The sequence below is a fragment of the Mesoplodon mirus genome, assembly GCF_964341445.2.
Source record: "Mesoplodon mirus genome assembly, chromosome: 2".
In the NCBI taxonomy this organism is placed as follows: Eukaryota; Metazoa; Chordata; class Mammalia; order Artiodactyla; family Ziphiidae; genus Mesoplodon; species Mesoplodon mirus.
Window position 1 is genome coordinate 112,725,280 of NC_138977.1, and position 16,018 is coordinate 112,741,297.

General features: G+C 36.5%; 2 protein-coding genes across 2 annotated transcripts in view; both read left to right on the forward strand.

The window, feature by feature from the left end:
* LOC309814546 (uncharacterized protein) overlaps positions 1–14,856 on the forward strand; it is a 37,353-nt gene extending 22,497 nt beyond the window's left edge. The window contains exon 4 of the mRNA XM_082640536.1: positions 11,230–14,856. Coding sequence (XP_082496662.1) covers positions 11,352–13,442 — 2,091 coding nt within the window. The 5' untranslated portion in view covers positions 11,230–11,351 and the 3' untranslated portion in view covers positions 13,443–14,856. The remainder of the gene's footprint in view (positions 1–11,229) is intronic.
* LOC309814643 (uncharacterized protein) overlaps positions 11,270–16,018 on the forward strand; it is an 82,784-nt gene continuing 78,035 nt past the window's right edge. Inside the window, exon 1 of the mRNA XM_082640653.1 lies at positions 11,270–11,334. The gene's annotated coding sequence lies outside the window, so the exon portion shown is untranslated. The remainder of the gene's footprint in view (positions 11,335–16,018) is intronic.

Sequence of the window (16,018 nt, forward strand, 5' to 3'; positions counted from 1 at the left end):
TACACTTAAAATATGCCAGTAAATAGCTAGGAAATTAGAGAAGGTTAAGAATGATGGAGTGTTTTATTTTAGACAGGAGGTCAAGAAGGCCTTTCTAATATTATCAACTTGAATAAAATGAAGATGAGAATCATGGGGAGTCTTGGTGGCAGAGGTGACATCAAATGTCAGTCCACCAAGGCAGGGATGTACTTGGTGTTTTTGAGGACACATAAATATGACTGTGGATTGGGGGAAATGAGTGAGCGAAGAGTAGAATGAGTTGGCATTTTAGAGGTAATGGGAGCTGAAATTATGTGGTGCCATTTGGACCATGATAAGGACTTTGATTTTATTCTGAGTGAGATGAGAAGCCATTGGTATAATTTAACCCAGTAAGCAACATATGCTAATATGTTTTTTTAAATTGATTTCTCTGGCTGCTGAGCAAAGAAAATACTATTGAGGGTAGAGGGCTGAAAGTAGGAACATCAGTCAGAATAGTATTTTAATCTCTGTAAATGTGATGGTAGGTTACCCTTGGTTGGAAGTAGTGAGGAAGAATAAAAGTGATTGACTTCTGGATTTATTTTGAAGGTGGGACCTACAAGATTTGCTCTTGAATTTGGCAAGGAATGTGAGAGAAAGAGAGGAGTCAAGAAAAACTCCAGGGGTTTCATCCAGAAAAATTGGATGAATGGGCACCAATTGCCAAGATTGGGAAAATTGGAGAGAAGCAACTTGGGAGGAGTTATTAGGAGTTTAAATTGCACATACCAAATTTCAGGTGATTATAAAATATCCACGTTTACTTGTGAATAAACATATGGGTATATAAGCAGAGGTAGATTAGGGGAGAGTCCAGGTTGGAGATACTTATTTGGAAATTATCAGCCATGGCAATATTTAAAGTTTTAAAATGCAGTATTTAAAGCTAAGGGGTTAGATAACATCTCTCCTTAGGAGAAGGAATGCACAGATTTGAGAGGTCTGAAGGCTGTACCCTGGGACACTACCTTTCAGAAGCCATGAGAATGAGATGACTCAGCAGAAGAAAGAGAAGCAGCAGTTTGGAGATTAGGGGGAAACAGAATGTGGTGTCCTGTAGCCAAGAGAAGACAGTGTTTAAAGGACAGAGTGAACTTCTTCAAAGAAGGATGTGTGAAGTCAGCATTGTCTCTATCCCTGCCTGCAAATCATCCAGAAATATTAAAGTAAATAAGCAATATAAACTCCATTTAATAACACTAGAGGACATCTAAAGTCCCAAATCAGTACAAATATAGAAGCTGCAAAATCACTGAAAAAATCAAGCAGGAGTGTATGTATCAGCAGATGGATAAAAAACAAAAGCATTTCTGACACTAAAAGGAATTGGCAAAGTACTTATCAGGGACAAAGTAAACGCTCTCAGGTGTGAAACCTAAATGTTTAGATTAACCACAATGTTGGGCACAGGATAGCTGGAGCCTTTTTGGATACAATTTGGTTCTGCAAATCAGACATAGTAGGGCTACGTGTGGAAACAGACACATAAGCCATGTTTTTCAGTAGCACTATTGTTTCTCTGACAAGAGAGACTTTCCATCTGTGGAAAAAAACCCCTCACAGATGCCTATATGTGGGGAAATAAACATACATGTTATTTTAGTGGGTGATCCTAGAACACAGAATTTAAAGCAAAAACTTACTTGATAACAATTAGTTAGGATGTGCAGACCTTAACAGTTACAAATCTGAGGAACACAGAAAGGCTGTATCTCTTGATAAGGGGAGGCGAAAAACATGGAAAGGAATATCGTAGTACAGTGAATTCTGTTAAAACAGGATGTGTGCATTCCTAAAAAATTATTGTTTTATGCAAAATACTACATTAAAAATCACATGGCAATGGGAAAATGGGGTTGGGGTATAACACTTAAAAGCTCTGTCAGTGACACATTGAGAGAGCAGTATTGAAGTCTCTAGCTATAATTTTGCATTTGTTTATTTCTCCTTTTCAGTTCTATTGGTTTTTGCTTTATGAATTTTGAAGAATTATTAGATGCATACATACTAGGATCTTTACATCCTCTTGATGGATTGATCCCTTTATGATTATGTAATGTCTCTCTATCCCTGAGAGAACTCTCTGTTTTAAAGTTACTTTGATATTATTATAGCTACTCCAGCTTTCTTTTAGTTAATGTTTCCATGGTATACCTTTTCCCATTCTTTTATATTTAAAGTGGATTTCTTACAGATAGCATATGTTTGGGTCTTTTTTATCTAATGTGAAAACCTCTACGTTTTAATTGTAATATTTTGACCACTTAAATTTAACGTAATTTTTGTATGTTTGGATTCAAATTTATTTCACGTTTTTTTCCTATTTGTCTCATCTATCCTTTTCTCCCCCTTTTTTCCTTTTTAAAATCTCTTTTGGGGAATTCCTTGGCAGTCCAGTGGTTAGGATTCTGCGCTTTCACTGCTGAGGGTCCAGGTTTGATCCCTGGTCGGGGAGCTAAGATTCTGTGAGCCGCCTGGTGCAGCGAAAAAAAAAAAAATCTCTTTTAGATTGAGTTTTTTGTTTGTTTTATCTCTACTATTTACTTATTAGTAATACCTCTGTCTTAATTTATCTTTTAAGTGGTTGCCCTGCGGTACACTGTATACATCTTCAGTTTATCACAGTCTAAGTATACTATTCTACATGTGGTCTTACAGTCTTATAACAATATACTCCTGTCACCTTCTCCCACTTTATGTGATGTGGTAGCCATACATTTTTACTTAGAAACCCCACAATGTATAATTAATATTTTTGCTTGAGACAGCCCATCATCTTTGAAAGTGATTAAAAAGTCTTTTATTTACCTTTTTAAAAACCATGTTCAGCACTCTATTTCTTTGTTTATCTTACTCTCTCCAGTACTTTCTTTAGTACTACGTGTAACACAGGTCTGTTGGCAGTTAATTTTTTTTGTGTAAATTTATTTATTTTATTTATTTTATTTTTGGCTGTGTTGGGTCTTCGTTGCTGTGCACGGGCTTTCTCTAGTTGCGGCAAGTGGGGGCTACTCTTCACTGTGGTGCGCAGGCTTCTCACTGTGGTGGCTTCTCTTGTTGTGGAGCATGGGCTATAGGCACGCGGGCTTCAGCAGTTGTGACATGCGGGCTCAGTAGTTGTGGCTCACGGGCTCTGGAGTGCAGGCTCAGTAGTTGTGGCGCATGGGCTTAGTTGGTCCGTGGCATGTGGGACCCGTGTTCGAACCTGTGTCCCCTGCATTGGCAGGCAGATTCTTAACCACTGCGCCACCAGGGAATCCCTGTTGGCAGTTAATTTTCTCAGCTTTTATTTGTCTAAAAAGGCCTTTATTTAATCTTCAGTTGTGAAGTATAGAATTTCTCTGAGTGCAGATTTCTGGATTGGCACTTTTTTTTTCTGTCCTTACTTTAAAGAGCTGATCCACTGTCTTCTGGCTTACACTCTTACTTCCTCCTTTGTTCTTCTGTATTTAATGTTCTGTTTTTTCTAGCTGCATCCAAGACTTTTTTTATCTTTGGTTTTCAACTGTTTGGCTGTGATGTTTCTAGGTTTAGCTTTGTTTTGTCTTGTCTGTATTTTTTTTGTTGTTTTCTCAGCTCAAATACATGGTTTGATGTCTTTCATCTTTTCTATCGTTTTTTCTGTGACTCCAGTTACTTATATGTGGCTGTGTTTGATATTATTCCGTGGTTCTTGGATCTTTCATGTCAGGAGAATTTTCTCAGTATTTGTGCTCCATTTTCAGCTTTTAGCTGTCCTCCCAAAGCTGTATTACAGAGGTTTATCTTTCTGCTCTTGCTCTTCCTCCAGCAGTGGGCTGCTACTACTTGTTACTTCATGCTGTACTTCTGGTGGGGGCAAGGGTGTTCTTTGTTGTTCTGATCCAGCTTCAGTTTTAGGTGTGAGCCTGGGCCTCGGCAGTGGGGTTTCCTCAGCATACCTCCCTTTTCTTCAGTGGTAAGAGACTTCTACTTTTGTATCAGTTACGGATTTTGGGCCCAAGATGGGTTCTCTGCTCCTTCTCTGGGGATAGAGTATTTATCTTCTACTCCTGTCCCCCTATACTCCCATAGTAGGGGATCCAGATTGTTGGCTAAATTCATCTCAGGTTGGTAGCTTGCTTTAAGCAAAAGAAAATGAGTTCTCTCTTAAGGAAAAGCACCCTCAATGCAGGACATTAGGATTCTCACTTATTAAATAGGAGCTTAAAAAAAAAAACTTAAAGAAATATATTGTTCGTGAGATTAAGCAGGAATAACATATTTTCCAACACCTGTTAATTAAGATAATGGCTTTTTTAGATAGTTAAGTGTAAAGCATCCATTCAAAGAAATAAAAGATGAAATAAAATCAGTAAGGAAGAAAGAATGTCTAAATGGCTAGGCAGATTGTTGAATAACCCATTAGAATTTTTATATTATTTATTTATTTTTTCCATTAGAATCTTTAGAACTAAAAATAAGTTGTTTAAATTCTAAAAAATGGATTAAGTACCAGATTAGATGCAGCTGAAGAGACTTTACTAGAAAATACCACTAAATAAATGACACAGTCCAAGTATAGGGTGACAGGAGAAGGAAAATAGGTCAATACGTTCAAAGATGTATAGGACAGGGATGAGAAGACAGATATAACATGAATCATTGGATCACAAGAAGCAGAAAGAAGAATGGAGAAGCAATATTTGAAGCAATAATAGCTTAGAATTTTCCAGAAATCATTCAGTAAGACCACATATGTGGATACAAAAAGCACACCAAGCAGGATAAATAAAAAGTAATATATACTTAAGTACTATTAGTATAACTGGAGAACACTGGATCTTAATAGCAGCCAGAGATTAAATCAGGTTACCGCCTAAGGAATGAGACATTTCCAGAGACATCTAAATTGAAGCAAAAAATATTTGTCAATCTAGAATAATGAACTCAGGAAGCTATTTTTTTTTTTTTTTTGGCGGTCTGCGGGCCTCTCACTGTTGTGGCCTCTCCCGTTGCAGAGCACAGGCTCCGGACGCGCAGGCTCAGTGGCCATGGCTCACGGGCCCAGCCGCTCCACGGCATGTGGGATCTTCCCAGACCGGGGCACAAACCCGTGTCCCCTGCATCGGCAGGTGGACTTTCAACCACTGCACCACCAGGGAAGCCCCTGGGAAGCTATTTTTTAAAGGATGAGAGTTGTCAAAGAGAAATAAAGCCAGATATTAGTTAAAGGCAATATAGATTTTATTCAGTAACTATTGCAATAGAGGGATAAAGTTTCAGTAAAACTGAGCTCAACTCCAAATACAGCAAAGGCAGCTGGGGATTTGTAGCCAACAAGCAGAGTGAAGGGGTAAGTGAATAGAAAATTACTAAGAGGAGACATCAGGGGTAGGGAGATTCTTGCTAAACTGGTGTAACAGAATTCTTGCTAAATGCAGGCCAAGGGTTTATAAATCATGGTTGGAGCATGAGGAACTTATGGGTGAGGAGATATCAAGGGTGAGGAGATTGTCGCTAGACTGACATGGATTCTTGCTAAAACTGCTCAGCAGAGACAGACATGAAAGGCCAAGGTCAAGACCTAGTCAAGAATAAGTCTCAGAGGAGCTTAACTAAAATTTAGTCAAGGAGAGAGTCTTTGTCAGAGTGTATGATTAAATTTGGATTGGTCCTGAAATAAATTATAGGAACAATATCTTTTGTATAATTTTGTTAGTAAAATTAAAATAGAAATACTACAGGAAGAGAGAAAATGAAACCCAGAAGAGTGCTTGAGATGAGAGGAGTGGTAAATCATAAGAAATTAGGAAACTTATAGCTAAAGCTAAACAACATGTGGATAGAATCATTATGGTATCTCATTTGTAAGGCTAAAAAAGACACTATGATAAACTAAAAAATAGTTGCATAATTGGGTTGGAAGATGATCAAATGGCATTTGACTCTTCGCTTATTCAGAAAAAGAGGTTCAGCTTATAGAAGCATCTTAGATCTTAAGTTAAGTATTAATGACAGAATTTAATGGACAGCCACCTAAAGTGGAGAAACAGGTATGTATAACCTCCAAAGTTGTAAAGAGAAAAAAGTGGAAAAGATAAAAAAAAAATCAGTTTAAGACAAAGGAAGAAAGGTACAATAAAAGTAGTAGTAAAACTGTGACAAATATAAAGTGTCAAGTAAAATGGAGATGTGACATATTTAATAATCACCATAATTGTATACAAAAGGACTAAATTTACCAGTCAAATTGTCAAATTGGATCTTCAAATAATAAAATAGCCTATATCTAAGACATCAGGTTTTAGTAACTTCATATCTTCAGCATCTTTTGCTCACTCAGCATTCTGTGTTTTATGTGTCTGCAGAACATCTCTAACAGGATACTCCAATTCCTCTAATGTGGCCAGAGCTACTATTAAAATCATCATTCACAAATTACAATCTTCCCTCTTATCTTCATTTATTAGGTTCTGTGAACCTTCTACTCTTGAAACTGACATAGCAGCATTTTATTTTTCTCTCTATCATCCTTTCTTACTGATATTAGATCACTATTATTGGTTTTTTAAAAAATATTTATTTGGATGCATCAGGTCTTAGTTGCAGCACACAGGATTGAGGCACGTGGGATTGCAACATGTGGGGTCTTTCGTTGTGGCGCACGGGCTCTTTGTTGCCATGCATGGGATCTTTGTTGCGGCTTGGGCTTCTCTAGTTGTGGTGCATGGGCTCCAGAGCACGTGGGCTCAATAGTTGCAGCACGTGGGTTTAGTTGCCCTGTGGTATGTGGGGTCTTAGTTCCCAGAGCAGGGATTGAACCTGCGTCCCATGCACTGGAAGGTGAATTCCTAACCACTGGACCACCAGGGAAGTCCCTAGATCACTATTATTGTTATACTTTTGTAAAAGTATTTAAAAAATATTTTTATTTTCTCATTTTCCACTGACACCACCCAGAACACTAACCATATTGTTTTAGTTTGTTCTAGTTTCTAAATGAAATTATACTTTTCCCCCCAAAGCATCTAATTTATCATGTTAGTAGCCTGAGTTACATTTTTCCCAATGTGTAATATACGAAATATAAGTTTTTCTCTTTTAATGATGTTTTTAAAAATATTTATTTATTTATTTATTTATTTAGGCTGTGCCGAGTCTTAGTTGAGACATGCGGGATCTTTTTTTTTTTAGTTGCGGCATGCGGGCTCATAATTGCAGCATGTGGACTTCTTAGTTGCAGCATGCAGACTCTTAGTTGCGGCATGCAGACTCTTAGTGGCGGCATGCATGCAGGATCTAGTTCCCCAACCAGGAATCAAACCTGGGCCCTTTGCATTGGGAGCATGGAGTCTTACCCACTGGACCACCAGGGAAGTCCCTTAATAATGCTGGCACAAAACTGGGGGTGCTAAACTCCCATTTAATCCTTCCTGAGTATCACCCATATATATGCTTTCCTTCCCTACAGCTCTATGTTTGATTCCTATGTACTCAGTGATTCTCATGAATTAATATGTGAAAGGTACATGGAACAGAGCCTGGCTCATGGAGATGGTTTGTTATTTTTCTTGTTGTTATTATCATTATTAATATTTTTAAGCATTTTTCTTGTTTTTTGTTTTTTACTCTTCTTTTTAGATTATTTCTTGACTTTGTCGAACATCTGAGCCAAAAGAGAAAAATAATATATTTCCATAAATAATTTTTTGAGCAAAAAAGAGCACTCTGGGGCCTCCCTGGTGGCGCAGTGGTTGAGAGTCCGCCTGCTGATGCAGGGGATACGGGTTCGTGCCCCGGTCTGGGAGGATCCCATATGCCGCGGAGCGGCTGGGCCCGTGAGCCATGGCCGCTGAGCCTGTGCATCCGGAGCCTGTGCTCCACAACGGGAGAGGCCACAACAGTGAGAGGCCCGCGTACCGCAAAAAAAAAAAAAAAAAAAAGAGCACTCTGCTTAAAATTATATTTTCACAAAACAAGTAATATTTATAAGCTGAAAAATACCCAAACTCATATTTAGAATTTGGAAATTATCCCCTCTACAGATTAATGACTAAATTAGTCATAGTTCAGTATTTGTATAGCAGATTCATATAATGCTTCATTTACCATGATAAAAATTATTAATATTCAGAAGGAGCTATACATTTTGCCATTGTTTGATTTTCTTATTCATTTCAAAATAGAGTACTAAAAAATATCTGTTTCATAATTTTTATATCCTTTGTAAGTCCAGAACAAAACAAAACAAAACAAATCTCTACCCTTTCCTCTAAAAAGCCTTCATAGATCCCCTCAAAAAAAATATCTCTACCTGTTCCCACTCTCATAATCCTTCATTTCTCTTTTATGTGTTTATTACATTCTGCAATATAGTATAGCTGTATTTGTGCATCCACTTACCACATTTCCTCTACTGTGTACTAAGGTCCTGAGGTCAGGATTAAGGTTTATTCATGGACGTGCAGTGAATTTGGTCTAATAGTTGGTATAAACTCAGTACTAGCATATTTGTTTTTAAATAATTAAGCCCTTTTTGGTTAGTGATCCAAAAAGGGATGTTATTCCACTATATAGAATGCTATATTTATTAATTAGTTTTTTTTTATACTCAGTGCTTGCCTTAAGGTGACCATCCACTGATTTTTATTTAAATACTTGTGGTTTTCTTTTTCTTTTGTCTTTGTGCTTCAAATCCTGGCTTTACCATTCATGAAACAGAATAGAAACTATATCCATTAAAAATCAGTTTAGAATTTATTGATATAAAAGAGAAAGCTTGAGAGTCTCTGTATTTATGTGCTTTTTAACAGTGCTTTGAAATGAATTATTTGTTTTAAATATTGATGATACCAATTAATGTGATATTTGTACATTATTTTCATAATAAAAATTATAGATTTAATAAGCAGTTATTTTTAAGAGATATTTCCAACAAATCTTGGTATTTCCCATTAGCTTATAATATATGTGTATACATGTTGAAACATGTATTCACTTTAGTTTATTTTTATTTTTTATTTTTATCCTTTGAAGTAAAAATATTTTGATAAATTTTAAAATTTAAGCTCAAGGTTCCCCAGCTTTCATGAAATGTTTCTTGCTTGTTTTGATATACATTATCTGCTGTAGATTCTAATTCTTGATAGTGTATGGATATTGAATGAGGCTGTTTTCTTATGTATATTATGCTTTCTCAAAAGAGAGCGTATCTTATTCTGTTATATAACTTATAATGGATATTGGATCATTACTTAATTGTTACTCTTGATGAGTGAGAGGGCCTTTATACTGATTCATTCAGAAGACACTACAAAAGAATTAACTTCTCAATGCATATATTGAGTTTTAAACCTTTAGATCCTTGTTCAAAAATTACAGGTTTGAATAAAATTTGTGATTTGTGTTTTGAAAAGCACACTGCTTGTTAAGGCCCATTAATTCCATATCCACTCAAGGTATTCAAAGGAAATCAGAAGTAAACACTTGTAAGACCATGGGTTATAGTTGGGAAAAGAAGGGGGAAAAAAAAGACAACTGAGTATTTTACATTTCAGCAGTTAATAGAGGATGTTTATGTTACAAAGGAGTATTGTCCAGTGTTGTGATAGAATGAGATGTACAGAATGTAATGAATTTTAAATTTCAGTGTAAATAGAACTTGAAATTGTAGAGATGTTTGTAAAGACATATTGGGAAGCAGATATGAGACAGTGTCATTTCCCTGATGTTTAATGTTTAAGTTCTAAGCAAAGCCAAAATAGGAATGTAAACCAGCTTAGTGAAAGTCTTGGTTGAACTTGAACAATTTCTGGAAAATTAATAGTCTGTCATTTCTAGAAAGAATACATTTATTATGGCCTTGTGGAGTGATAGTGTGGGTACCCAATATGAATATAGTTGGAAAAAGTATTTTTCCCCCCAGAATGGTAACTGCAGTCTATTTTGTCTAATGATGCTTGGAGACAGTGGGCTCTGGACAGGTTTTTGAACAGGGTCATCATTGTTATATTGCAAATACTGAACAGGAAGATAACAAGATGAAGTCTAGCTGAGAATTCTTAGGATAAATAAATGTAAGTATCAGTGAATATTTTAGGTCAGGTCCTCCATGGTTTTAAATATAAATAAAACCCAGAAATGTAGAGATCTGGGTTTAAAAGCAAAAAAATACATTAACATATTAAATTTGTCACAGAAAATTTAAGATGAGGAAAAGTTAGCATTTGATGGTTGGATAGGTTAACTTTTGCAGAAACTCTTAGAGAATAACCTGAATATACTAAAACTAAAAACAGGTTCCCCTGGTGGCACAGTGGTTGAGAGTCTGCCTGCCGATGCAGGGGACACAGGTTCGTGCCCCGGTCTGGGAAGATCCCACATGCCGCGGAGCGGCTGGGCCCGTGAGCCATGGCTGCTGAGCCTGTGCATCCGGAGCCTGTGCTCTGCAACGGGAGAGGCCACAACAGTGAGAGGCCTGCATACCACAAAACAAACAAACAAAAAAACAAATGGAATTGACCCTCTGGCAGTCTTCCTTGTCTCTTTGATTTTACATTTCCTGGTAGACATTTGTATTCTTTGTAATTCATATGAGTAGAGAATGAATAAGAAAGTAGGCTACAGGTCTCCTTAAGCAGGAACAAATTGGTACTTTTCCATAAATTTAATTTGGTATTAACAGTATAATAAGTTAGCAATATATAAGAGAAAATAAAAATAATTTTAAAAAGAGGAGAATTGAATGAGAAACATGTAAACCTTAGAGATTTAGCCACAGTATTTTAAGTATAAGGAAATCATGTAAAGTCTAATCTGTATCCTTCAAAAGATTAAATCAGTCCTCTGATATTTCTCCAGGGTATTCTTACCTAGTAATCATTGCCTCTCTGTTTCTCTGCATTTCCCACACCTGGATCAGTCTTTTTTTTTTTCAAAGTCTGTCTTCCTTTATTCACTGTGATTTGTATTTATTTTAAACCTCTGTATTAAGTCTTGAAGTACATACTTATAAATTATCAAATGTAGATGGGTGCATTCTAAGTTTTTATCCCCAATTTCTGCTCTGTCAGGTTTTGTTTATTTCTTCTAAGCCAAAAGGATGAGGGACACAAACATCTTGGATTACTCTTATTTCAAGAAACTGAGTCAATCATATAAAAGGGCATTTGTATGTAAGTGTAAGTTTATCATAATTGTAATAAAATTAATAACTTATAGTGTTTTTTTTCTCTTTTCCAGAAGTCTGCAAAGTTGATAACCAGCTAGAGCAGAGTCAGGAAATCCAGGACAGACATCTCAGGCAAGCTCCGTTTATCAGCAGCAAAACACTGACTATAGAGAGAGGTAATGTATTAGGAAAAATGTTTAATTTCAGCACATACCCAGTTTCTTCTGTAAAAATACCTTGTAAATGTGACACAAGTGGTATGAGTTTGAAATATATTTCAGAATTAATTATTGAGAAAAACTATTTAAGAAAGAAGTCTGATGATCTCAGCGCATATGGAAAATTATTCCTTCGTATTAACCATGAAAAAACTCATGTGGGAGAGATACCTTATGAATTCATTCAAAATGGAAAGTACCTCAGTCATAATGAAGACTTCATTCCCTATGAGAAAATTAAAAATGTAGAGCAGTCTTTTGACTACAAAGAACGTGGGAAAGATTTCTGTGAGAAGACACTTTTCATCACATATAAACAAGCTCACAAGGGACAGAGTCCTTGTGAACATAGGGAATGTGATAAAACATTCTGTAATTATTCAACCCCCCCAAAAAGAGAAAGTCTTTATGAGTTTAATGAACATGGTAAAACCTCTGAGAAATTATCTCTCTTGAAACATAGAGTTCATTTGAAGGTGAAAGATTATGAACATATTGAAAAAGTGGGTAATTTCAGCAGATCAAACTTTCCTGACACAGGAGAGAGAACATTTGAATGTAACAACCTGGGGGAACCTTTCTGGGAGAAGTCAGTTCTTAATGTAACTCAGAGAACAACTATAGGAGACAATGTCTATGAATGTAATGAATGTGAAAAAGCATTCTGTGAAAAATCAAAACTCACCAAACATCAGAGACTACATACAGGAGAGAAACCCTATGAATGTAACGAATGTGGGAAATGCTTCTCTAGGAAGTCACTTCTCACTTTACATCAGAGAATCCACACTGGAGAGAAGCCCTATAAATGTAATGAATGTGGGAAATCCTTCTCTAGGAATTCACACCTCATAATTCATCAGAGAACTCACACAGGAGAGAAACCCTATGAATGTAAGGAATGTAGAAAAAGCTTCTACCATAAGTCATATCTCACAGTACACCAGAGAATTCACACAGGGGAGAAACCCTATGAATGTATTCAATGTGGGAAAACCTTCATAAGCAACTCAGTTCTCACAGTACATCAGAAAACACACACAGGTGAGAAACCCTATGAGTGTAGTCAATGTGGGAAATTTTTCTCCAGGAATTCATACCTTACAGTACATCAGAGAACTCACTCAGGTGAGAAACCATATGAATGTAAGGTATGTGGGAAAACCTTCTGTCATAAGTCAGATGTCACTAAACACCAGAAAACTCACATAGGGAGGAAACCCTACAAATGTAATGAATGTGAGAAAACCTTCAGTCGCAATTCAGGCCTAAAAGTACACCAGAGAACACACACTAAGGAGAAACCCTATGAATGTAATGAGTGTGGGAAATCCTTCTCTGAGAAATCAGTCCTCACGGTACATCAGAGAATACACACAGGGGAAAAACCTTATAAGTGTAATGAATGTGGAAAAACCTTTTACAATAAGTCAGATCTCACTAAACACCAGAGAACTCACACAGGTGAGAAACCCTATGAATGTAAGGAATGTGGGAAATTCTTCTCTAGAAATTCATACCTTACAGTACACCAGAGAGCTCACACAGGGGAAAAACCCTATGTGTGTAAAAAATGTGGGAAAACCTTCTACTATAAGTCAGACTATACAGTACATAAGAGAACACACAGAGGGGAGAAGTCTTCTCACTGTGATCAGTGTGGGAAAACCTTCACTTGCAATTCAGTCCTCAGATCACATCAGAGAACTCACACAGGGGAGAAGCCCTATGAATGTAAGGAGTGTGGGAAATCTTTCTCTGAGAAATCAGTCCTCACTGTACATCAGAGGATACACACAGGGGAAAAACCTTATAAGTGTAATGAATGCGGGAAGCCTTTCTATCATAAGTCAGATCTCACTAAACATCAGAGGACACACACAGGGGAGAAACCCTATGAATGCAGTCATTGTGGGAAAACCTTCAGTTGCAACTCAGGTCTCAAAGTACATCAGAGAAGACACATAAGGGAGAAACCCTATGAATGTATTGAGTGTGGGAAAACCTCTAAGAAATCAGTTCTCACAGTACATTCAAAATTACATACAGGGGAAAAAGTCTTTTAAATTTAGCAATTAGAGAAATCTTAGTATCTAGCGTTTCATACCTTGAAATACTATGGAGAATTCACACAGAACATGACCCCTATGAATGTAAAGTGGCAAATTTTTTACCCTAAGTCATATTCCAAAGTAAATGAAAGAGTAACCATAGGGGAAATTACTATGAATGTAATGAATATCTATTAATAAGACAACTAAAAAATGAATACATGTAGAAGAAACCCTACTAATGTATATAGGGAATGTGGGGAAATATTATAAGTTAGGGCTTGTTAAACAAATAACTTACATAGGAGATAATCCTGTGAATCAAATGTATGTAGGAAAATGTTCTTCCAGAACTTGGCCATTACTAACAGTCAGATAAACCACACCTGCCTGGGGAAAGCTGTCAACATCTTGTATTTTTTTGAAAGCTTCATACACAAGTTGTACTTACTGTATGTCAGGGAAATAATAGGGAAAAGACCTGAAGAATACAGCAAATATAGTTGAGCCTATATCAAGAAATGCCATTTTACTGAACAAGGCGATGTTGAGATGACGTCTTAAAGATGTTTTGAATGTGAAAGCTTTAACAGAATTCAGACTTTATTATATCTGAAGATTGTTTTGAAGGAAGTCTGTCAACTTAGGAAATATGGACAGAAATGTTCCTTTAGATATGATGTTATTCTAAAAGTTATATTTTGCACTTATTTCAAACCTTTTAGTAGAAATAAAACTGAAAATAGGCATTTATAAAAATATTAACTGGAATATGAAGCTTTTTTAAAAGCACAAGTAAATTGAATAATCTTCTCAGTCTCTGATACTACTTTTGGAGAAACACGTATCAGCCCATGGCCTTCCACATCATGAGCCATCACATGTTTTTGATGAGTCTGCACCCCAACTGTGCTATTACCCATGCAAATACAGTTGGTCCTTCATGTCTGTGTTTTCCTATCTGCAGTTCTGTGGTTGGTTGAATCCACATATGCAGAACCCAAGAGTATGGAGGGCCTACTGTAAAGAACTTGAGCATCAGCTGATTTTGGTATTTGAAGAGGTGTCCTGGAACCAGTCCCCAGCAGATACTGAGGGATGACTGTACTGCCTAATTGTCTGGTTCATCCAGGGGTGTACCTCTAGGGGATCTCAGAATGGACTAGATCCCCAGAACAATTGTCAGGATCAGCCAGGGGCAGCATTGAGACTGCTTCTGCTTCCTCTTCTTAGGTTCAGTAACCGGAAACATTGAGTGTGAATGAAGCTAGAGTACTGGCTAGAATACTCTAGGACATAAGACCTCAGTGCTCCCATTTAAATTTACAGGAAGCTTTTCATAGCCCATTCTACATCCTATAACTGTTACCACCTTCCACAGTATTCTAAATTTGGTTAATACTGATCCCACGTCTCATTACTTTTACAATAATACACATATATTATTGTGTATATGTGTGTGATATAACATTGTTTTACAGGTATATCACTGGGAACGTGTTCTGCAACTTTTGTCTTCAAATGCGTGGTTTTGGTATTTATATATGTTGATATATTTTGCTTTAGTTGATTCATTTTAATAAAACGTAATATATGGGGTCTTCCGTGGCAGTCCAGTGGTTAAGACTTCACTTTCCAATGCAGGGGGTGTGGGTTCGATCCCTGGTCGGGGAGCTAAGATCCCACATGCCTTGTGGCCAAAAAACCAAAACATAAAGCGGAAGCAATATTGTAACAAATTCAATAAAGACTTTAAAAGTGGTCCATATCAAGAAAACTTAAAAAAAACATAATATATGACTGTGTAACTATAACAATATTGTCCATTTTTCTGTTTATGATTTAAAATTTTTTCAGTTTCAATATAAAGTAATAAGGTTTGAGGGTTTTTTAATCAACTTTGAAGTATAATTTAAATGTGGTAAAATATACCCTATTTAAGTAGCTGATTTAATGAGTTTTAATAAGAGTATAACCATATGTAATCATTCCTGCAATTAAGAAAGACAGCATACCCTTTATGCAGAAGGGTTCCTCATTCCCCTTCCCAGTCCCTCCTGGGATGTCCCTCTCCCTTCTGGCCCCTGGCAAACCAATGATCTGCTTTGTAGCACTAGGTTAGATTGATTTTTTTAATTGCATTTCACATAAATGGAATTATACAAGATGTCCTCTTGTTTGTCTTCTTTCATTCAGCATGATTTTGAGATTCATAACATGTTTTAGCATGTATCAATAAATACCTTCATTTTTATTGCTGAGTGGTATTCCACTGTATGCATATATTACAGTTTTTTAATCCATTCACCTGTTGTTTGCAGTTTTTGATTGTTAAGAACATAGCTGTAATGAACTTAATGTGCATTTTTGTGTAGACTGGTGTTTTTATATCTCTCGGTTAAAAACTTAAGAGTAAAATTTCTGGGTTGGTAGGGTTATTATGTGCAATATCAAACTTTTTTGAAGTTGTTGTTCCATCTTACATTTCCATCAGCAGTGTGCAAGAGTTGCAGTTGTTCCACATTTTTGTCAATGCTTGGTATTGTCACTTTTTGATGTAGCCATTCTAAGGAGTGTATAGGTTTTTCATT